This window comes from Biomphalaria glabrata, chromosome 8, assembly GCF_947242115.1.
Source record: "Biomphalaria glabrata chromosome 8, xgBioGlab47.1, whole genome shotgun sequence".
NCBI lineage: Eukaryota > Metazoa > Mollusca > Gastropoda > Planorbidae > Biomphalaria > Biomphalaria glabrata.
In genome coordinates, this window is record NC_074718.1 from 13,539,254 (window position 1) to 13,563,789 (window position 24,536).

At 33.1% G+C, this 24,536-nt stretch overlaps 1 protein-coding gene across 2 annotated transcripts in view; it reads right to left on the reverse strand.

Moving 5' to 3' along the window:
- LOC106053334 (hepatocyte growth factor receptor-like) overlaps positions 1–24,536 on the reverse strand; it is a 43,202-nt gene that overhangs the window by 13,304 nt on the left and 5,362 nt on the right. For both annotated transcript variants that reach the window (XM_056039681.1, XM_056039682.1), the window contains exons 2-14: positions 22,938–24,152; positions 21,442–21,627; positions 20,804–20,920; positions 17,016–17,201; positions 12,176–12,312; positions 11,080–11,215; positions 10,473–10,612; positions 8,101–8,280; positions 7,277–7,376; positions 5,864–5,999; positions 3,021–3,115; positions 2,059–2,211; positions 510–682 (exon numbers count right to left, since the gene is read on the reverse strand). In XM_056039681.1, coding sequence (XP_055895656.1) covers positions 510–682; positions 2,059–2,211; positions 3,021–3,115; positions 5,864–5,999; positions 7,277–7,376; positions 8,101–8,280; positions 10,473–10,612; positions 11,080–11,215; positions 12,176–12,312; positions 17,016–17,201; positions 20,804–20,920; positions 21,442–21,627; positions 22,938–24,038 — 2,840 coding nt within the window. In that variant the 5' untranslated portion in view covers positions 24,039–24,152. The remainder of the gene's footprint in view (positions 1–509; positions 683–2,058; positions 2,212–3,020; positions 3,116–5,863; positions 6,000–7,276; positions 7,377–8,100; positions 8,281–10,472; positions 10,613–11,079; positions 11,216–12,175; positions 12,313–17,015; positions 17,202–20,803; positions 20,921–21,441; positions 21,628–22,937; positions 24,153–24,536) is intronic.

The following is a 24,536-nucleotide window of genomic DNA, read 5'->3' on the forward strand; positions in this document are numbered from 1 at the left end:
TAGCCCATGGTATTATATATGGACTAATCTTCAATGCTTTCATTTTTTCAACAAGTAAATGAAGTTGTATGGCATTAAAAGCTGATGAGAAATCAATAAAGAACAATCTTACATAAGTGTTAGGTAAGTCCAGATGTTTGTAGACACAATTTAAACAACATTTTGTACACATAACAACAAACAGCCTTCATGATTGTAAGAGAAGCTAATCTCCTTTCTTTCCCCTGACAAAAAAATCATTAAATAGCTTTGACCAATCTGATGTCAATATTTCATATGTTACGTTTAAGAGAAACTAGTGTGAATGTTTATTTTGCTTCTATAGTTATAATGTATCTTTTTATGGTATGCACAAATTTCCTCAAGGATAATAAAGATTATTACTATAATTATATTGGGATAACTTATCTCACTAAGCACCATAACATATTGATACTAAGAAGGTTAGACCAAAAACTTCTATATGATGATGATGCCAGAATAACATTAGAATAAAAATACAAACTCACTTGAAAAATCCACACCGCTGTCGCCTCATCACAACAAGAAGAAGAATGATTGCCAGAACCACTAATCCAACAATAATGATAAGAATGATGACACCAAGAGATATACCAGCATCTGCAAACTCTACATATTCCACATAGCCTAGGTCTTTAAAAACAAGGTTACCAACTTTTATCTGATATAAATTAAAAAAAAAGAAAAGAAAAACAATTTAGAATAATGTTAAAAGAGAGTTTGTGTTTGCACACCAACCCAGCTAAACTCTATTATGGGGTGTATGTGCATGTTGCTAATGTAACCATGAGAAAAGTAGGAAAGAAGTTTTGATTATGTTGGTTTCTAGTGAAACCACGAGTTTGTCTGCTGTAATTCAAGCAAATTAAAAGCAATGGTGAGTGAGTTGATGGGAGATTAGCAAGAGATGAGAGACAGAAAAGACGCGTGTATTTTTAGTTAGTTTGATTTTGTTAAAATTATCATTTCATTTATAACCCTAACATATATATATCTACTTTCACGTTCATTTTTTATATGTTTATAAATTAAAGTTTGTTTTGTTTTAAAAGAAGTCTGTTCAACATTATTTCAAGTTATATATAAGTATATAAGTTATATATATATATATATATATATTGTTATAAACGTGGTGGTGGCACACATGGGGGTAGTGGTGTGTGTGTGTAGTCAGCCGATGCAAATTGCCACAGGCCAGCGCTAGACGAGCGGTCAACCGTGACGAGTTACGACGGTCGGCCGAGACGAGTGTCAACAAGATGGTTCAGGAAGGATCGACATCGTGAACAAAGCTCAGGAGCGTCACCCAGAATGGTCGAGCGACGTTCTGTCCGGTTCTAGAAGGCCAGCAGGGACCCTATATAAAGAGCGAAGGTATCAGAGACCAGTCAGTCACAACTTCCCGATCTACAGTTCGTTACAACGGCTCAGTACAAGTCCGAGACGAGACAGAGAGACCAGTGCAAGAGTTGACACAGCGGAGATATATTTGTATAGTCTTGTGTTACGTGCTGCCAATTGTACAGTATTGGCTGTTATTTATTGACATTAAACTATTACGTTATTTTAGAGCCCTGAGTTGTCAAGTTCTTTAAGTTGGTGGTGTCGTTTGGTGCCGTTTACAGAGAGCCTGGATAGTGAGATTCCTAACAATATATATATATATATATTTCCTTCCTACACTGTTACATACAGTTTGTGTCAAATAGTTTTAACCCTAACATATTTTATGACAAAATGGCTTTTTTGAGTTAAAAACAAAGTGGTTCACTTATCGGAAGATAGAAAATAAATATTGCCAATGAACAAAGCAAGCTGCAAAAGTGATGAAATCAGATTTTCAATTTGGTGTGAACATATATTTTGATTTTCTTAAGTTATACTGTTTTGTTTGGTGTAATGCACAAATTGTAAGACATTTCCTTATGGATAATAAAGATTATTATTATTATTAACTAATAGCTGCTTGACCCAATTAAGTGTTAAAGATGATTACAAGAAAACAAAATTAGAAATACTTTAGAAAAAATTTCCTACCACAACATCATAACGCTTGCCATCACCAACATTGACACCTTCCAAGGTGGGCTGACATTTCAAGTGATTTTCATCAACCTCAATGTGGTTACAAGATTTGTTCCCAATGGAGACAGAGTAGTGCTGCCCAAGGGCATTCAGGATATTGTACCCCTAAAAAAAAGTTATTGATGATATAGAAACTCTAAAACTGAGTGGACATTGATATGGAGTACCGTACCTAAAACTAAGAAGGTGTTAATGACTTGCAATGCTCCAGAAGTAAGTAGACATTAATGACATGAAATCTTTAAGAATAGGACTTTTTTTAAAACCACTTTTTAAAAGAAGGAATTCACCCAACAAACAAGTATAACCAAGATAGATTCCCATGGAGTGAATCAGGAGACAGCAGCATGCTATTTCCAAGGGACAAAATAAAAGAAGTGGCATAAAGATGAATGAAATCCAAAACTAATAAGTTATTGTTAGAAATGAACAGGCCAGGAGGTAGAGGTAGCACACAGCACACTGTAAGTGGTCAACAATGGCAAGGGACAACCTTTCAGGAAAGTACCCATGAGATAAAAGGTCTAGAAAGCTCTTGTGGCCAATGGCATTTCAATCATTTTACAGAAGCGCTTGAGGACCTATGTAAGGAGAGTCCAGTGGAACTGAAGGCAGTTGAGACAGTATTGAGTTCAGTCCAGTACACTAAAGTAGTGTGACATTTTTAGTTGCCAGTTGTTCATTATTCAATTGTCTATTTGTTACATTATTTGAACCCAAGTTGTCAAGTTCTTTAGCTTTGTGATTGCTGTTTTGTCTTAAGAATTAAAAGGAGAGTGGTGTTATCATGAAATAAAAATATGGAAAAGATTGACACAAATAAGCATTTAATCACTGAAACATAAATAGGCATCACATTTTAGTGAGAAGACTGCCATCACAGTGCAAGGAAACCAAACAGTAAAATCACTTACCGAAAAGACAATCATTTGTTCATTAACAACAAATTGCATAACTCCTTGGAACTTTGAAAATCCAGGATCTGCTTTGTACTGGAATGACTTTAAGTCTGTGGATCATGGGGACGATTAGTCATCATCCAAATTATTTTAAGGTAAGTGATCCCACTACTATTTCTATTTAGCATTTTAAACATTTTAACTATCAGCATTTATAATCTTGTCCAGACTCATCAGAAAATCTTGCTGTTAGTCCTAAATTATAAATTAAATTGATACTGAGAATAAGGAGAAAAAAAAGAAGACTCCAGGAGGAAATAATAATAATTTTATTTATATAGAGCTGTTAACAAAAAAATGTAGGCTCAAAGCACTGTGACAACATAATAAACACAAAAAACTAATCCTAAAAAGTTTGAACATATAGGTGTTAATGTTCTTCTTAAAAGTAGTGTAACATGTTGTCTGTCTGAGTTCAATGGGGAGTGAGTTCTAAACCTTTGGTCTGTGCACTGAAAAAGCCAGCACTGAAAATCACCTGCTCGGTGCCTGTCTTATTTAATAGCATGGATATTGAAAAAAAAATGAAATAACAGCATCAAACATCATGACTGAATATCTTAACTCATTCCATACATTAGTTTTTGTTAATGCAACGGAGCAAAAAAAATAATGGCTAAAACAATTTTCTAGTGATATTATTGTATGTTCTTATATACAATCATTTGTTTGGTTTCTATGGCAAGTAGCATATCAATGTTTTTGTCATTGGACGAGGAATGTTATACTGTAAACATGAATAAGAAAATTACAAAATAAAAATTTTTCTAAACTTTAAGTACAACACTGTGGAAAAAAAAATTAAAAAAAAATAAATATAAACTCAACTTACGGTTATGGAAGTCCATAAATATTTTAATCCAAAGAAGCTGATTCTTTTTACACAATTTATACCAAAATATGTTTGTAAGAAAGAAGGAAATTTTCATTGAAATAGCACAAGATACAAAAAAAAGTTATGCATTTTTTTGTCCACACATCTGGAAATTTTTTTATTTTACACATTTTTTATGGGAAACTGAACTTTTTACACTACATAAACGAAATGAAAGAAAAAACATTGTCCAAGAGCCAGCAAAGTTATTGCGCTTCTTGAAAGGATTTGAAGCATCCCATAGGATGTAAATGAGGCTTTGCTTCACACCCAGAGCAAAAAAAAGGGTTCTGGCCCGTTTTGTGCTCGTCAAACAAAGAACACAGTCTCTGTCCCGTTTGCTGTAGACCATTATATGCTGACTCATAGACGTCTTTCACTTTTGCAGTGCCCATTTCAGCATCTGTGAAAATCATAATGACATTTTTTTTTGCTTTTTTGTCTTTGAAAGCAACACAGAGCATTGTTTTTTCTTTGTGGAGGAACCATTTCATCTCTCTGTGTTGCAAAATCAAACTCTTGACTGCTTTTGGAAATCCGAGTCTGTTGACGTTGAGTGTACCTGTGTAGTATTGCTTTTTTTTGTAGCAAATAGTTGATGAGTTTCCGGGTGGTATAAAACCGATCAGCAAATATTTTTTTGTGCCCTGTTCCCACATGTTGAAGGAGGGTGTCGAAAACCTGCACAGCTTGTCCATCCTTATCTGCATCAAGACTGTAAGAGGTATTTGCCTCAAAATATCAACAACATAGTTGGTTGCCGAATCACACAGGCCAAACATCTTGCATTGCCACCTACCTCTAAACCCAATAACCATCTCATCAATGAGCACCTGGAAGGGATAGAAACATTTTCTAAATTTATCTATCAATAAATTAATGAATGGATCTATTTTTTCTTCACCTTCTGATGCTTCATCCCCACAGTGAAGCATGGTGTGATAAATGTCTTGGAAGCATTCTCTGTTGAACACATGGTGAATCCAAGGAGCATAAAATTCTGCAGCAGTTGTCCAGTAGTCCGAAATAGTTAGTCTTTTTTCAATGCCAATTTTTATCAGCACTGCCATAAACTTGTCCAACTCACTTTTAGTAACATCTGTCCATCGTCCGAACACAAATCACTTTCATGGTGGGTTGTTGAGTTGACATTTTTTCCTTGCAATGAATTGATAGAATTTATCAAATTATCTTTTATTTGGTCATCAAAGATTGCATGAAAAAAATCAAGTGGAGAAGATTGATCAGTTAAAAGTAGATCAGGGCAAACACCAGGCATTTTCAGAGGGTGAAATCTGAAATTATTTTCAATAGTTCCAGATGTAACATGGTCCCATTCAGGATCTGCAGAGTCAGAAGTAACATAAGAATTAGATGTACTAGACATAGTTGTAGTGCTGGTATCAACAGACTGAAGACTAGTAGATCTAGAACATTTCCCTTTCCCTTTAGTTGATGAACTTGAAGCAGTTTTTTTTCGCAAGTGTTGGCTGAGGGTGAGGTCTGGTTGGTGGCTCATAATCTTCATCACTGTCAGTGTCATCAAATAGAAGCTGTGGGTCCATATCAGAATCTTCATCATAAATAGGTCTAGGCCTAGGTTTACTAGAACTACTTCTGCTAAGTTTCATGCTTTTCCCTGGATTCTGATCTAAATCTAAAGCAAGTTCCTTCCTTTTTTTTGCTAGACTTTGAGAGGCACAGTCTTGAAGACTGTCAAGTTCTAGTCTAGCAAAATTGCGTTGGCGCACTGTGCGGCTATACATATTGAATGAGTTAAAACTTTCCACCTTCAAAATCTAATCACCAAGAAAGGATTAAGTTGCTGAACATGTGGAGGAGCAAAAATCTTGGGCAAAGAGACCATGGTGCTGTGAAGGAAAGGGCAGCCACAATGATTATAAGCAGAGTTAAGAAGACTCACCAGAAGGAATAAAAATACTGCTGCCATCATAAAGTATGATGAGGTCTATCTGACTGTCTGCATCTTTGATCTCCTTGGACACATCCATAGATGGACAAATCATTTCAGTTTGACTTCCATCAGGGAGTGTACAAACCTGACCAAAAAAAAAGTTGTGTTTAAGATTAGATTAAAAAAAATATATTAATAATAAAAAAGTCTTACAATAATGTAGACGTTATTTCCCTTTGTAGATGTATATAATTAATTGACTAATTGGTTAATTTCTTGATTTATGTTTTTTTTTTTTACAATAAATAAATAAAATAAAACCCAACATTTTTTTTACCAACAGTTAGACACAGTGAGTTGATATAAAATTTAAAAAAAAAAGTTTTCTTGACTGGCAATACAGTGGAACCTCGAGATACGAGTTTAATTCGTTCCAGACACGAGCTTGTAAGTCGATCTACTTGTATCTAAAACAAATTTTCCCCATATAAAATAAAGTAAACCCAATTAATTGGTTCTAACCCTTTATAAAGTCCCAAAGTTACCTAAATGCTGAAAAAGACATGTTATAAATAAATTAATAAATATACATGAAACACGTATACATTAAAAATAAAATAAATAATGAAATGAGAAATGCAGAAATGATATCAATCAAATGTATGTAAAGCAATCGTAAATGTACAGAATATTATCTGGCTGGCTGACGACTGCGGCTAATCGAGAGCGGGTGTGGAGGAGGGAGTGAGGGGTAGGGAGGACGAGTTGACTGCACAGAACTAAGGCTATGTAAACACTTCATTAACAGCATAGACAAAACAACACTGCTTCGTTTCGATGGATATCATCCTCTTCTTCGTATCATTTGACTTTGCACTTTTCTTGGGAGCCACAATGCACAAGAATAATTCCGATTAAAATCACAAAACTACAACACTCACACTACCGAGACAAGCCTTTGTTAAGCACTGTGATATGTGCGAATGGTCAAGGTCATAGTGTACACACTCTGCTGTTTTTGTCCAAATAACAGCTGAGGCAACTTCTCCCCATTTTCAAGCACTGGCAATTATAGTTCCAATTCCGAATGAGAACGGAAAGATACGATTTCGCACGATCATCGTCGATAAGGTTTAGCTATTAAGCTCAACTCGTAGCTTGAATTGTCGCTCGTAAAATGAACAGAAATTTCGCTCTCGACGCTGCTTGTATCTCGAATTACTCGTATGTTGAGCAGCTCGTATCTCGAGGTTCCACTGTAGATTAGAAATGTTCACAAATTTAGCTGATTTTAATAACATTTGTTAATGTTTGTGGCCATACAGATTTTCACAGTTACTGATAATTTAATTTAAATTTATTTTCTCATCATGGAGATTTCTTTCAAAAAAATGTTTACATAAAAAAAAAAAAAACCCTTACAGACTGGGCGATAAGATTTTTATTGTTATATATTCCTGTCATCAACGGCCTCTCAGAAGCATATAGGTAATCTCCTTTCACAGTAATTGGAATACCACCCCTATGAAAGTAATACAAAGATAATAATATCATTAATAGTGATGTTAAAAAAAATAATTACAACATTAAATTGAGGATTCAAAAGAATAATATTTCAATTCATAATTACTCTAAGAATACAATAAATGTTTGCTGAGTGAAATTTGAAATTAGGAATCCTAAGATGTAGTAAAGTCAAGTTTATCTAAACACAGAAAATTTGTTGCTTGGTTTTAGTCTAAACCAATTTACAATCATACTAGATTAGAATTATTTTGATGCATGCTAAAACACTTCAGAAACTTGCTTTGATGTTAGATTTCATTTTTTTTTTCTATTTCTCAAGCCATGTCATTTTTTGTTAAACTATAAAAGTCTTAAAATTCAAGTATTTTCAAAAAATTTTAAAAAGGCATCATAAAATGTATTCTTTCTTTTCACAAAAACATTTTTGTTTACTTCTGTTGTATTTTTTAATATGACTATGTGGAGTCACATAAAAAAACAACAACCATCATCTATTTTAAAATATACTTAATAAAATAATTTAATATAACAAAACATGCTTGATAGAAAAGTATCTCAAAGATGGACAAAACCTCCAAAATCAATGAATGTAAATAACATGCTCTAAGATAGTTTGAAATGTCTACTATACTGTCTAGGATGAAACTTGAGACAAACTTTATTTAAAGAAAAACACATTAAAATGTGACTCAAAGAACAAGAATATGCCACAAACAAACCTCAAAATTGATCTTGACGGGAAAATATTCTTGATGACAGGATTAGAAACAAACATGAAGGTTGGATCAGGGATTTTCACATTCTCATTATCAATAACTAGACTCAATGTCACAGTTTTAGTATCAACTTTTGGGCCAGCGAGGTTTCCAACTTTACACAACAGCTGTGTGGACGTCTTGCTACAAAAACGTAGTAGAAAACAAATGGTTAGGAAAACAAAATCAAGACAGACAGTTCCAGATTATTAATTATCCTCTCTAGTCCCTTTACTTTTTTTTTTTGGAGTGTTTTTAATAAAAAGTCTGTCTAGATTGGTATTGACTTAGTTCTGTGTGTGTCAAGTATCCAGGTCAACTTTGGTATTAACCTAGTTATACCACCACATCTGTCAAGTATGATTTTTTCCCTTGTTCAAGATAACACAAAATAATTAATTACCAATAGTTAGTTATTTAATAGATTAATTTTGTTAAATTGATTCTTGTGTTGTCAGGTAAAAGAAATAATTGTGCAGAATTTCAGCTTAATCCGAGATTGGATGTGTGAGAAATAATGTGTACAAACTTTTTACCATACATATAGACAGAGTGAGTTGATATTAGCTTTATAAAAAATAGTATTCTATGAACATCTGTACATGTGGGTATTGTGAAGCTTACATAACAAAAGCATATCACATGGCATTGTGACTGTATTTAGTTTTTAAATTAAACTATCATTTCTCCTTTCCTGAGAAATATTACTTCAAGAACAATCTTCTTGGCATAGGGTTGTGAGTGTTGGAACAATATTTTTGTTTAGTTGTCATTTTAGCTCTCGTGTTTGTGTTTGTAATGTTATTACAGCACCTTGAGCCTACATTTTGTTTGTTAACAGCACTTTATACAAAAATTATTATTATTATTAATATTTGAAACAAATAGACATGCAAAGCAACAAGAGACTTTGCAAATTTAGCTGACTTTGGCTCAGACTACCAACTACTTGAATGTAATAGTCTTTTTGGAGTCAAGGTTGAACTCCAGAGTGGTCTTTTGCTAAGCAGAACAAAGAAACATTTTTAATCTTCCCTACAAAAAACAAAGCAACACTTGTTTATTATAATATTATAACAATAACTAGAATATATAACTCTGTGTTATAACATTAGTGATGCTGTTACAATCTATTTTAAGTTCAACATGAAAATAACTGTTTAAATTTATCAAGAGATGATATGAATATAAACTAATATTGTTTTTGGCAGGGTTACATTACAAGATTTGTATTAATTAGGTATATTTTTTTTTTGGTTATAATATTATAAAACATAGAATTAAAAAAAAAGAATTTAATGTTGCACTAGTGGATACACAAGAGTATAATGTAAGTTTGAAGGATTTGATAATTTAATATCATATAATAGTGTGATCATAACTACAAATAAAGATAAATAGGGAAGATGCAAATAAAATTTACAGCAAATCTAGTCTACATTTAGATTCTAAATTGACAGAAAACTTCTAATTTTTATACAAATACACCACTTTTACAACTATTCACTATTAATAGTAACAAACAAGGGAGGCTCCTTAGTAGGGGAGATGACTATTTACCATATTTTAAACACATTTATGCAAACGGTTTTAGATTTTTTGTCAAAAAATTATTATTTTTTTACATCTGTATTGCTAAGTTAAGTTCTGTTATACTAACTACTACATTTGCAAAAAAAAATGTTTACTTTTCTTTTAAGAGAAAAAAATCTATTTAGTATGCATATAAGTTGGACATAATTTAAAACAATAATAATAAGTAGTTTTTCATATTATTGGGTGAACTGCATAGCTGCTGTATGGCGATAGAACTTTGTGAACTAAAGGAAATTTTTTTTTTTACCGAAATGTTTTTTCTTGAGGAATAAGAGATTGTCCCTTCATAAAACAATTAGAGCAATTATTATACATTCATTATAAGACATTAGTTAGGCCAGGTTCACATCAAACTTCACATTCACTTTCATTCATCGTTTGGTCTGTGGACCGCTGGGAAACCACAGAAGATCCGTCAACCTTCTTTCTCCATTCTTCTCTGTAAATTGTCTATGAGTTTGTGCCTCCACACAAAATGTTTTTGTAACCTTGTTTTTTATTGTAGTGAGCAAACCCAGAGGAGGCAAAAATCAGACTCAGGAAACCAGGATTCCAAGAGTATCCTGAAAAAGTCTCATTCCTGTGTCTAGGAACAAAAAAATGGTAGACACTACATCTGGCTGACCATATTTATTGCAAGGCAAAAAGATTCTACATTGTCACAGTGAGGCCAGAAGTGTGCTAACTCCATATGGTATTAACTACTTTTTGTTGTTTAATCTCAATCTACTTTCTCTCACCTTTCTACAGTGCATGCAACTGTATCAGAGACTTTGACTTCCAATGAAGAGCCAACATCCAGGTTGTTACCTAGTATGGTTAGTACAGTGCCCCCTGCAGTTGGCCCACGACGAGGAGAGAAGCTTTTGGCAGAGGGATACTGTAATTTAAATAAAAATGTGTTGATCTTTACGAAGTTGGATATTTTTTATTTGTTCTCTAGATGTATTTATCTACTACTAATTATAATCTAAATTACTAAATCATATGTATTAAGCCATAGAAGTCAATTTATGGTTTTGTGTTTAATGTATCAATTATTATAATTATTGTTCAACTTTTCAATGTTTTGTCTTTTTTGGTAACAGCTAAATATTCATCAATAACATACAAAAATTGCAAACATATCTAAAAAATAATAATAATAATAAAGTATTTACAAAGAAACAAATCTAAGCTTAGTGGACTAGATTTCATAGCCTATTTCAGTCATGTTTTTTAATGTTTTCTCCCTTCCAGGTTTTCAGGGTCCTTACAAACCCTTGTGAATTTTATAGGACACATTCCTAGATAAGAAAACTATGCTCAAGAGTTCAATGAAGCTTCCAGGCTTGCTTAGGGTATCACCTTAAATGAAAAGCTTTCCTCAAACTCTACTTTGCCAAAAATAGTAAATGGTCTGTCGGCTGGCATTGTAAAGTCTTTCACTTCAACTTCTACTTTGGCCATACCTTGCGTTGCAGGACTTGTTTCACAAACTAATCTGAAAGCAATACATTTACAGTGATGAAATATTTTCACAAACTAATCTGAAAGTAATACATTTATAGTGTTGAAATATTTTCATTATAGTTCTGAGTCAGCAAGCATTTCAAAGTATCTACATTTGGGGATGCTATTTTTTAGTATGTGAAGATAAGGTGGCCTTATCACCACATAGTATGGCTGCTCATGAACAGACCTCTTCTTCAATTTTAAATGCTTGCAGTATATAGGATTTTTATTCCAATATTTTAGGATGTAGTCAGCCTCAATCAGCTCTAATAGGAATGCAACATTTATTGGCTTGTCAGATGCATCCATTGTAAATCTTAAAAACAGAAGAGCTTTGTATCGCCAGCCTTACAGACATTTAAGTTTTCAACAAACCTTTATTTCATTCTATTAACCTAAATGGACAGTCATATGTCACAGAAATTTGGCACCACTGAAAAGGAGTAACTACTAACATCACAATGGTTAAAAGATGAAATACAAAATAAAAGGTGGACTATTTGATCAACTCTTATTGTTATTAGAGAAAAGTGTCTTTCACAATTACATTTATTCTTCACAAATAAAAATAAGGTTCAATATAAAGGTCGGAGATTCCTTCATGACCAGGAGGAGAGAGGAACTCTTCAAAGTTTTTTGTTTGTGTTAATGTTTCACATGTTTCCGATGTCCCTTCAGATTTGAAGATAATTACATCCTAGTCTAGACCTCTCACAGGACAGTGGGCAGGGTTTGAACCCGGGATCATTGTGACCATTGAACAACAGTCTAGAGCACATACCAGATCACCAGATAATAATAGGATTGAAATATCAAACAAAGTAAATATTGGTTGAATCCTAAAATATAAGAGATATAGTGCTCAGAATGACATTATGAAAGAATGTAGCCAGTGATAACCAGGTTTATGAAGTAAGAATATGTGAACAGAAGAGAAACAGGAAGTTACCTAGCTCGGTTAAACTCTATTACATTACAGTCAGCCTTGCCAACTTTAACTGTGACATCCCCTTTGGCAGTTCCAAAGTTTTTTCCTTCCAAAGTCAGTTTAGTTCCACCAGCAGTTGGTCCAGACAAGGGATTTATCTATCCACAGACATAAAAGAGTAAGCACAGAATATGTTTATTTTTTCTAAATATTATGTTGATATAGTTATGAAAAAAACAAGAGTGGCAAACATATAGAGCTTTGAACAGATTTTTAGCAGATTACTCAAATTTTTACTATTTGAGTTGTGAGTGGACCTTATTTTTAATACCTAGACTGGGGAAGTAACCCTTGAGGGATTGTTTCAAGCCGATGAGACTCTTAATTATTCACCAACAGACTCATCTATAATAGGTTATGAAGATTTTCATCTTGATTAACAAACAATACTGTGTCAATTACAACTTCGTTTACAGTACTCCATTTTTAGATTAGGGGTGCACCGGATAGTACTTTTTTATATTTGGCAGATCCGAATATTGCCAAATAGTAAAATATGATATTCGGCTGGAGCCGAATACCTACATGTCTTGTAATAGCTTGTGTTGCTGAACAAAATAACATATGATAACATATCTATATTCATATTTTTTTCCCTTTTATCTTTTATATATCTTGTTATTTTAAACTCTGTTACAGATTGATGAATTAAAGCTTAACAGTATTTATATACAGATAGGCCTAATTAACTAATCTGTGTAGCATGAGTGTGTGTGTATGTACGAGACCACCAACTGTAAAGGATGTGTGTGGGAGGGTCAATGTAAAATATGTAAGTATATATTAACTAGTTACTAAAGTAAATCTCTTAAAAGTAAAATCTGGCTTGTATAGTGGGTGGATGTATGTATTCATTAATTTCAGACCAACAGCTGATCATCAGGCTTGAAATTTAATCAGACCAACAGCTGATCATCAGGCTTGAAATTTAAAGTCCAATGACCGCTTCTGGTTCTGGCTTCAAGGGTTTAATACTGATAGTAGCTGTTAGTTAGTAGTTGGAATCTGAAGCGTTGTAGGTCAAAATTTATTGCTTTAGATTAATCCATTTGAGGTAAACAATATTTTATTAACAGTGGGAGCATCAATAATACCTATTTATAGCTTGAGCCTTAGATGGTGCTGAAGCATAGACAAAATTGTAGTCTGGAGGCCTATTATTGAGATCTATGTTTAGATCTACAGTTCCTAAGAGAATTAGGAAAACCAAATATAGAAGAAAAAAAAAACTCAGCCACACCATCCCTACCAAAAAAACAAACATAAATAGACTGTGTGTTCGACTAATTTTAACAACCTGGTCAGAGAGACGCAGTGGTCCTACACATGTAGTCCTAGTGTAGTGTGTATAGTAGATGGTGTTGAATATCCGACGGTTTTTTTTCTTAGGCATACGCAATAGTGTTGAGTGGTCAGGCAAAAAAGATAACACATTGGCCTGGTCAGTCAAGCATGTAGATCTATTATACATGTACACTAGTTACACAGGTCAAGTGTTTCTTATTAACACTCCAGTATATTTTTTTATTTGTTTGCTAGATCTAATTGCAATGCTTTGAATCAATTGTTTTAATGCAATTTTAAACTTTACTGTGAGCTTTTCTGTTATATAATAAGTCAATAAAATTAAACAATGAAATTAGCTTTCTTTTTAAAGGTTTTTATACTTGACTTGTGGTCACCTGTCTATCATTTAATTCAATGTGATGGACTAAACAAATAAAAAGGGTGTGGGAGTTGTTCATCTCCACCTCTGGAGATATACCCGCACAGCTAGACAGCGTGACGTAGTCAAGGTATATAACATCGTAACATGTTAACTAACCCGCTCAAAGCTCAAGACAAAATGAAAAATGTACCAGCCATTGCTGCTCTGTATGTAAAGCGCATTTATAATGTAAAGTTTCATTTCTATTTATATTAACACGTCTTGTCTTTATAATGAAAGATGTTTGGTGCATATTCATTTAGGCTCTATTTTTAAGCACATTATTGTTTTAATATAAACATTAATACATTCTACAACAAACATTGATGGAATGAGGTCCACTTTGTGCATATTAAATAGGTGTAATTTTTACTATTTGGCCAACTATCCGGCAGTGATATTTGACCGGAGCCGAATATGGCAGAATAGTGAAAAAAGTCAGAATATTCGGCAGAAGCCAGAGTGACTATCTGGTGAACCCCTATTTTAGATTCTCCTTTTTCTAACCCTTTCAACACGAGTTCCCACCATTTCACATTCACACTATGCTGCGCATGTAACACCCCCCTTGTTCGACAAGTTTGATGAATATAGAACGTCTATCAGCCCATTTTTAAAACATAATGATTAACAATTTGAAATTCTGAGTTCTCAATAACATGTACTAAGAAACACAAGAATCCTAACAAAGTACATATTAATTATACCAACAACATCTACATTCTTCTCTTATGCCTGTACAAAACACCCTCTATTCAGCCTCTATCAAATAGTTAACAAACTAAGTCTATCTTACTCTATGCATATCCAAACCAAACTAACCTGACCCTGCATATAACTAACTCACTAGTCATAATACCATAAATTTAAACCCAATGCCTATTTACTTCTTAGTATCATCAGGCCTATATAATGATTCTAGTCTTGACATTTGTTTTAGGTATTTCTATCACACCAATTCGATAATTTTCTAACAAATGTAATTTTAATAGGATAATTATGATCACACAAAATCAAAACAAAATAAAATACATTGTACAAACTCTACATATCTACTTTCTACTAACTATACTCTTTTACATTTCCTATCTAGTCTTAACAAAACTTCAATAATATAGTAGCCTTAACATATATGTATATGCAGCAATGGTATCCAATTCATTACAAATATATTTATTCAGCGTAGATAAGAACAATAATTAGTATCCATCGTTACCACCTTTCATATCTATATAAATCTAACATTATTGACATGCCATCCTTTCCATTTCCCCCCTTTGCAATGATCTCCCATTGTGATCCCACTGCAGTATTGTCCATCTGTACTTATCTCTCTCTCTTTTCTCGTATACAGCTCTCCACTATTGTACCTAACTTCCTTAACTCTGATTAACTGTTGACACTGTCTCATAGTATGTCCCACAATTAAAGCATAAGATGTATGGATTTGTACGTCTGTATGTGGGTTTATACTGCTTTCCCCATACCCCTGATTGCCTTACTATATTTTGATTTTGACCCATTCTGCCAAGTCACTGGTTTTCCTGGCTAGCTCAAGCAGCCCATTCCATGCTCTAATAGCACTAGGGAGCATTTGTACAAATTTGTTCTAGCATATGGGGCAAGGAATGTGCTTTTATCTTTGTGTCTTTCAGAGTATTTTATTAAATTTTGTTTTTGTATTTGAAGATTATGGTTCAGTGTTTTATTTATAACTGCTACTTTACTTTTGAGTCTTCTGTCCTGAAGGCTTTCTAAATTTAGTGATTTTACTAAAGGTGTTACTCTAGTCAAATGTGAATATTCATTTGTTATGAATCTCACTGCTCTATTTTGTGTCTGTTCCAGTTTCTTAATGTTTTCTTGAGTTGAAGGGTCCTAAACAGAGGATGCATATTCTATTACTGGCCTAACCAAGGTTAAATAACATTTTAGTTTTATGTTCTTTTTTGATTTATAGAAATTTCTTTTAAAAAACCCTAATGATTTGTTTGATTTTTCATCAATATGGGGATCCCATGACAGTTTTTCATTTATTATAACACCTAGGTATTTTGTGTTTTTAATCTGTGTTACTGGTTTGCCATGAATAAGATAAATGGAATTAATTTGTTGTAGTTTTTTTGTCACTCTTAATAACTGACATTTTTTTGATTCCCATTTCTGTAATTCATCTAATTCTCTTAGTAAAATTTCTGTATCCTGTGTTGTTTTTATTGTTCTATATATTATGCAATCGTCTACAAATAATCTGACTTTTGTTCCTGAAGTAATGCAATTTGGTAAATCATTTATGTAAATTAAAAATTGTAGTGGACCTAAGACTGTTCCTTGAGGTACGCCTGAGTTTACTGTTATTGGTGTTGATTTAGAGCCATTTATTATTACAGTTTGTTCTCTCCCTATCAGAAAATCTTTAATCCACTGATGCAATGGACCATCAATGCCAAAATATTTTAATTTTTTAAGCAAACTATGGTGGTGAACTTTGTCAAAAGCTTTGCAAAAATTTAGTAAGATTCCTTCAACACTGCCACCTCTGCCTTGCCCGCCATTGTCAATTACCAATAGTCGAATAGTATTCTGTCTCTAGATCTATACTTTAATATCTCTAGTGTCTGTTGAGAGATCAACTATGTACAGAGAAATGCATGGGTTTTACCTTTACCATGGGCGCCTCTTGTTATGAGCAGATGAGACTCTTAATTATTCACCAACAGACTCATCTATATAATAGGTTATGAAGACTTTAATCTTGATTAACAAACAATACTATGTCAATTACAACTTTGTTTACAGTACTCCATTTCTAGATTCTCCTTTTTCTAACCTTTCAACATGCATTTGCACCATTTTACATTCACACTATGCTGCGCACGTAACAGGGATTTTGGGCACGACATGGCCTGAATTGTGCCGAAGTCTCAAAATCCAATCCAAAAGATTTAAACTAGTATTGCTGCTCTGTAAAGTGATTGAATTGATGTAATAAAACTCCTTCAAGTTTCATTACATAGATGCCTTTAGTAGAAGAACGTGATAATATGATTTTTAAATACCACTACTATGGATTCGTCACAGACTACAACTCACCTTGAATATTGTGGGAGGACACCTTGCAGCTCCACCTTTGTTCCAAATCCCACTAGAGCATTGATCCTTTTGTGTGCAGGTGTTCAGCCCCTCACTACACCATCCGCAGTTCAGAGGGTCCCCGCTGGTCAAACATATGTCACAATCGAGATGGATGTGACATGAGCCAGCTGGGAACTTGATTATCTGAAGTGCATGAATGTAATGAATAAAAACATATACTGGTGATTCTAACATGTACAGAGAGAAAGACAGACTGGAAAAGAGCTCCCAAGTTTTTAACGAAAGGTGTGAAGCTTATAAAGAGTCATTAGTGGATATCCTAAGAGTGAGACTACAAGGTAAAAGAAAAATAACATAACAAAACATACATTAGGAGCAAAATAAGGTTACTTCTGTGTTCAGGCCCAGTAACTGCATGAGCATTCTATTTTTAGACTTTTCACTTTTTACTTCCAAATTGAAAATAAAAAAAAAACAAGCAAAATAGAAAACAAAATCCTTTTTAAAAAAAACAAAACAAAGCTTATCAAGGGGAAAAACTCTGTTTTTAAAACTATATTTATCAATAATGTAATAGTTATTTCCTTTATTAATATCAAACAAAATAATTAATTACCAATAATTAATTGACTAATGGAGCATTTTTGTTTACTGATTCATGTTTTGTAAGTCACAATAAATAATTATTTTAAGTATCAACTTGATTGGAGCATGCATGAGGGAGAAATAGTGTTAACAATTACTTAAGGTGACTAAACCCAACAAATTTAGCCATATGTGTGAATGCTGAAGTATTAGTTTCCAGTATTTCCATTAAACAAAAATAATTAATTGTCTAATTGGCTACTTTAAAAAAAAAATTGATTCATGTCTTGTCAATGAATAATTATGCGAAGTTTAAACTATATTGGTATGGGAGAAATAAAGTATACACACTTTTATCAGACAGACAGAATGAGTTGATATCAGCTTTGTAAAAATTGACTTAAATTTTTATAGTACAAATTATTTTTATCTTTTATCTTTCTTAAGCCATTTACTCCAAGCTCTAATACATTTTTTAAACTATGGAATGTCAATGAAATAAGTAACAATTTTAAAAAGTTTTTTTTAAAAATACAATTCCTTGTTTATAAGGCTGATAACACTTTGTAAAAGCAATGACTTGGCTCTTGATAAATATTGAATGATGTGAAGGATAAATTTAAAAAACATTCCCTCTCCCCCTTGAAAAAATCCAGATTAAGCACACGTCTACATCTACTCAGAGGTAATAAAATTTTAACGACTCAGTTCCTGAACGTCTATTTATTTATTTATTTCTCTCTTAATGAATACGCAGATATCGATTGTTTAAACCTCAAGCCAAATTGTAAATATTTTTTTTATTATACTTTGAAAAATTGTAGCAGTCAAACCACAGTTTTCCCATTTAGACCAATTAGTAATTATTTCCCAAAGATATACATTAACTGTCAAATTTCTAGGAAAATCATTACAGCCCTTATTAAAAAATTTTGTCCACCCAGGTTTTTGTTTTTTGACCTAATGAAGAATTTGCAAACTGAATAGAGGAACAGTAAAAATTAGTTGTAATAAAAAATGAAAGCCTATCCTTAATCATAAAAATTCTATTCATACTTGCAAAAATATAAAAACTATGAACTAAACGTGAAAAATAAAAAAAATACTTTTTAAACGACATTCCTCCTTTACACAGAATACAAAGTGTATATTTTGCTCTTAATAAATATTGAATGTTAGATTTAAGAAAAAAAGGAAATTTTTTTTAACCCGCCCTATTCCCCACCCATGAGAAAAAAATATGATTTACCGAATGTATAAATCTACTAGAGTTAATAAAATTCTAATAATAAGCAAATAGATCCAGACTTAGAAGTCAGGCCTACATGAAGAAATACCCAGAAGACTTTGTTTGTTCAAGATAAAGATAGTCTCTAGCCGAATAAAACTTTCCTTTTACTTTAATGGCCTAACTAGCATTTTCCCAGTGTGGCCAAAAAGCTAGTATTTCTTTTCCCAAAGATATACATTAAATGTCAAATTTATATATAAAAATTGCTGGAGCCCTTTTTGAGAACACTGTTCACGCACCAAAGTTTTTAGGCCATGAATTTGGTAGCTGAATAGACAAATTGTAAAAAAAAATAACATTGGGCTCGAACTCTAGTATTAATCCAAAAACACTAATGCCTCGCACCCCCAAAGTACTGCCGTATTTTCGTGCATGTAACCCCCTTGTTAATACAAGTTTTTACAAACAAATAGCAGCTGTACAGGGTGGTACAAAATGTACTTAATCAGACCTGCCTACCAAAAAAAATCAAAATGCGTAACGCTGATGGTCAAAATGCGTATTTTGGAACCAGAATGCGTAACACTTATGAGATCCACTACTTTGTCATATATATATATGTCATATATATATATATATATATATATATATATATATATATATATATATATATATATATATATATATATATATATATATATATATATATATATATATATATATAATATTAGATCTAGATGTCATGTTTAAATCTACAATCTAAATCTAGATCAATACGACAATAGAGATGATATCTAGACTAGATCTATGTCTATATAATGAATATAATCTACTCCAGACCTAGATCTGGGCTCGAGAGTGTTACCGATGCCGTGGATCCGCTACAAACGTAGGTCTACTCCAAACGTTCGTAAGCCTACCTTCATCCTTGATCTATTCTATACTAAGACTAAGAATATAGTCTAGATCTAGACTAGATGGTAGTAGATGTTATCGATCTAGATCTAATCAATCTAAATCATACTACAACTAAATTGGATCTAGATTGTTGAGTAATGTAGAGAATCATGACTAACGTAATGACTAGCTAGATCTATTCCTGTATAACAAGCTTTCTAGATCTAGAATCCAGATCTAGACTAGATATCTACAATGTCACTCAATGTGTTTTGAATCGATAGCACTTCGATATTTTTTTCTATACAAATGAATACGGGAATCAGGGATTCAACATAATTAATTTCTACTAATGAACTTACAAAAAAAAAGTCACGTTGGTGTATCAGCTAACTGACGGTACCAACCAGGTACCAACCCGCCACTCCCTCACTCTCGCGTTCTTCATTTCTAGACTAAATAATCTAATTGCTTTTAAGAACCAATCAACGTATAGATCTGGACACAATGTGTTCCCCCACCTTTTCTGTCCCCCCCCCCCCCGGCCAACAAAACGGCTTAGCGTGACCTCCGTGACCGCTCGTAAGCTAGTCAAGAGAGGGGGGAAAAAAGGATACGAAAAGCGTAACGCGACGGGTTCAATGCGTATTTGCGTACTGACGGTCATTTTTGGGAGATTTTGCGTAACGAATACGCATTTTGCGTAACAGTAGGCAGGTCTGTACTTTACTCAAAAACATAGCATAGAGGAAACTATGGACATACCAGTAATAAATTGTGACAAGTTTACGGCAAGTCACACTTTGCACATGCGGGGGTATATAAAGGAGAGGGTTGTATAATTTATTTTTTTTTTCTTATTTTGTAATCTCTGCAGAGTGTTCGCATGTGCTGGTTATACACATGCACAAAAATATGGTAACCTTAACCCAAACGAAACAAGTAAAAAGTAAAAAAATAAATATGCCAATTTCATGGACTAAAACAACAAATCAATTTTGCACATAAACAAAAACTTTTTCCTCCAAGAAAACTAGTATTAGCCCTTAAAATTTAAAAAAAAAAATCAGACCTGATTGCCTGATAGAATGTAGAAGTTCATTTTGTCATCAGCTGTCATAGTTGTAATGGGCTTGGAACTTAACTTGATGGTTGCATACGCCACTCCAACTGAGTTTTCAAATCGGATCTGATTAAATATAAGAAAAACAATAAAAACAGGATCATTTTTTTTAAGTCATTCAAACACAGTAAATATTTTTTATCTTAAAGTTTGCAGTTAACCACTCAAAAACCCAAGCTTTTTATGTCGTTCTCATTTAGAGTTGAAATATTTGTATAGTGTCTCAGTACAGAACAAAATAATGAATAACAGAATAACTAATTTTTTAAAAAAGTTAAAATAAATTAAACATACTAATCATCAAATTATGTGTTTGAGCTGCAAATTATGCCACCAGTCAGTCACCCATTTTATGCAAAAGAGATATAATTTATAAGTAAGACAAATATGGGAAACTGCAATTGGCATATTGTAGTTAGTATATCAGATAAGGTTTAGAAATACAATGAATTAGACTGGTGATATTTTGCTTTTGGGCAAGTAGCTTTCAGTTGTACATTAAATGACTAGAAATAATAGTTATTTTCTTAAGAATTTAATAAAAAAAAAATATTATTTAAAAAATGATATTAAAATGTGTTTATAACCTTCTTAATGTTACCATCATTATATCCCACCACAAATAGTCCAGTGGCAAGGGGCTTGATAACAGTTATTATAAGGTTGTCAAGCATCAGTAGATCCCCTTTAGGGTTACCTTCAATCTCTGTACGTATGCCTGCATTGTCATGTTGCCCACAGAATGATTTATTTAATGCTGCTGCAAGATAGTCCTGTGTTGATAATAAATTTTGAAAAAAATGAAAATTAACATACATATAAATATACATTATATATGAATAGTGCTTTTTTTGTGCGTACCAGCAACTTTTTCAATGTGTGGAAAAAATTGTTACTTTTCTTGTATTTTAATGTTTATTATTTATTTATTAGTAGTTAAAAGTTAGGCAATCCACCACTGAGTACTGGCATCTTTGTTTTTTTACAAAAAAAAGCATTGTAAATAAACATCCTTTCTGTGTATGGAGGACATATACCCATTATTTTAAAACTGACTTAACTTAGCAAATATGAAATCAAGTCCTGCAACAAAATAAAGTCCTGACCCCAAAAAAAATCCAAATAAGAATAGTGGTAATTTTGTATTACGCCAGTGAGAATTAGGTAGTCACAGAACCCAATTGTCTAAGATGTTCAAATATTCTGAGCTTATTAGTGATAGAAATTTCTAATTATAAAAAAATATAATAATACAACTAAATGCAACATTAATGGGGTAAAAATTACTTGGTTTGGATTCTTGGGTCTTAACTATAAGTAGTACCTATTTATCTTCTCATTTGAAAGAAGAAATGTAATTAATATTTCAGATAAAGGACTCCTAGAAACACTGTTTTTTTTTAAACATGCTTTTTAGTGAATAAAATATGTGTAAAATGTATGAGTCGCAAACTAGTTGTAATGTAGAGTGGGAGTAGCAATGAATCACACACTAACATAGGGTAAAATACATACTAGTTGTAACATTTAGTGAGTGTGGTAGTGAATAATGTACCGACTGTAACATCTAATGGGAGTAGTTGTAAAATAACACACTGGTTGTGACATCTAGTGGGAGAAATGGCAAAATAACATACTGTTTGTAACATCTAGTGGTAAGTAAGTAAAGTTCCCCTTTCAGACCTTGTGATCTATAGGGCAGATAATGTAGAAGTCATAGACTGTTTCTGTGTACCCACTGTTAATGAGAGTATCATGTGGCCAGCACAACAACCAACCGCCTTTATTTTCCCCATCTAATGCCAGGTAGCCATGAGAGCTGGGTGGACTCAGGGGCGTCAAAAGAATCCGAAATTAAAAATCCCAGTCTTCAACAGAATTCGAACCTGGGACCCCTGGTTGGAAGCAAAGTTTTACTAGCCACCATGTCTCCATCATCAATAGGAAGTAGAGTTAAAACACACACTGGTTGTTGTAACATTTACTGGTTGTGGTGGTGGATCACACAATAATACAAATGAATGGTTGGAGTGAATTAAAACCATATATAGGTTATTTTAACAAAATAAATAAATATACTAACCCTCACTTTAAAACAATTCAATGGACCTCTGTTCCATTCCAATCTTTTACCTTTAGCTGAATTGTAGCACAAATTATTTCCTTCAGTAAAGTAATTGTCCAAAGTTGATATGCTGAATTGGCACAAAGCTGACCCTTTACTTTCATCAGTTGTTCTTTCCGATTGCTTGGTCTGTACAGCGGCTAGATACAGAATATTGTTTACAAATGTAGCAGACACAGCCTTATTGAAAAGAACATCCCCTGACTGGCAGAAAAGTTCCATCTCTATGTAAGATTGTAATATTACATCTACATTACTATAACAAAGACGCCCCAACCTGATCCTGACAGAGTTGCTCTCTGAAAGACTTTTCTGCTGATTCATCAAAAAGTACACATGTTCACCATTGCGAAAACTGTATACAAATGACATGAAATACGTCTGCTGAAATTTTTCATCAATCTTAAGCCAAGAAAACTGACCCAACACTTTCTCTTCATTGTACAAATAATCCAATGTAAGATTTACTTGTTGCTCAAGTTTCCTTATAGAAACTACAGGAGGACTAAACTGTGTATCTCTTCCATCATATTCATGGAAAACGTAAAGAATTTCTTCAGACGAGGAATCTGCAGCAGAAGACATTTGAACTAAGGCAGAGCTTCCACTGCCCACTAGATGCCCATTAACACTATCAGGATTACCTTGCCCCAAACTTCTGAAATCACTAATATTCTTTAACGAATGTAAGGTGCAAGCCCCCTTCTTGGCAGTGCCACACACAAGAAGCAAATTCTTGCGCTCACTGAACTCCAGAATCTTAATGTCATTGGGCACCTCCACACCTTCAGGACAATCACTATCAGGCCCACAGGATGGGTGATCTCTCACAGGACCTTTGTCCACTTTTTCAAGAAGCTGTAAGTTGGAGTTGAGCTTCAAAAGGACATTTCTTCCCCCAACATAAACAGTGTCTTCATTTGAATTGTAGTAAATGGTATACAGGAAAGTGTCATCATTATCCAATGTTAAATTCTGGAATGTGAGACTGGCAGAATCAGTTAGCAACAAAAGGGGCATCAACATCAAACTCATCAAAAGTAAACTGTTTCCCTCCATCACATACAATAAAAGAGAACTTTCTTAATAAATGTATAGGTTTTAATGCTGAAGTTGTTCATGAGGTTTTCTTTAGTCTTGACAACAAACAGAGCTCCAATGAGAATACATTTTCTGTTGACAAAAGATAATAAAATGTACTTAGTAATGTAAAGTGAAATGTTATCAATTGGATAAATAATAAAATTTAACTTGAGTCCTAAATATGTATGAAATGAGCTTCACACAACTATTGTATCTGCTACAGCCAGTCTTTCAAAAATAAGCATGTGAGATATTTTGGTCAACTAACATGGTATATTGAAATTAAAAAGCTGACACAAAAATACAAAAACAATTATACATATAAAAGTTAAATTTAAACACTAATATTAAAAAAGAGGAAGAAGAGTATTGGACAGAATGGCACAGGGCGATTATAAAGAGGAGTTTCTCTTAAGCAAATCACTTGAAACGACTGCAACATGAGATTTATATCAGAAAAATGCGTAGGACGTA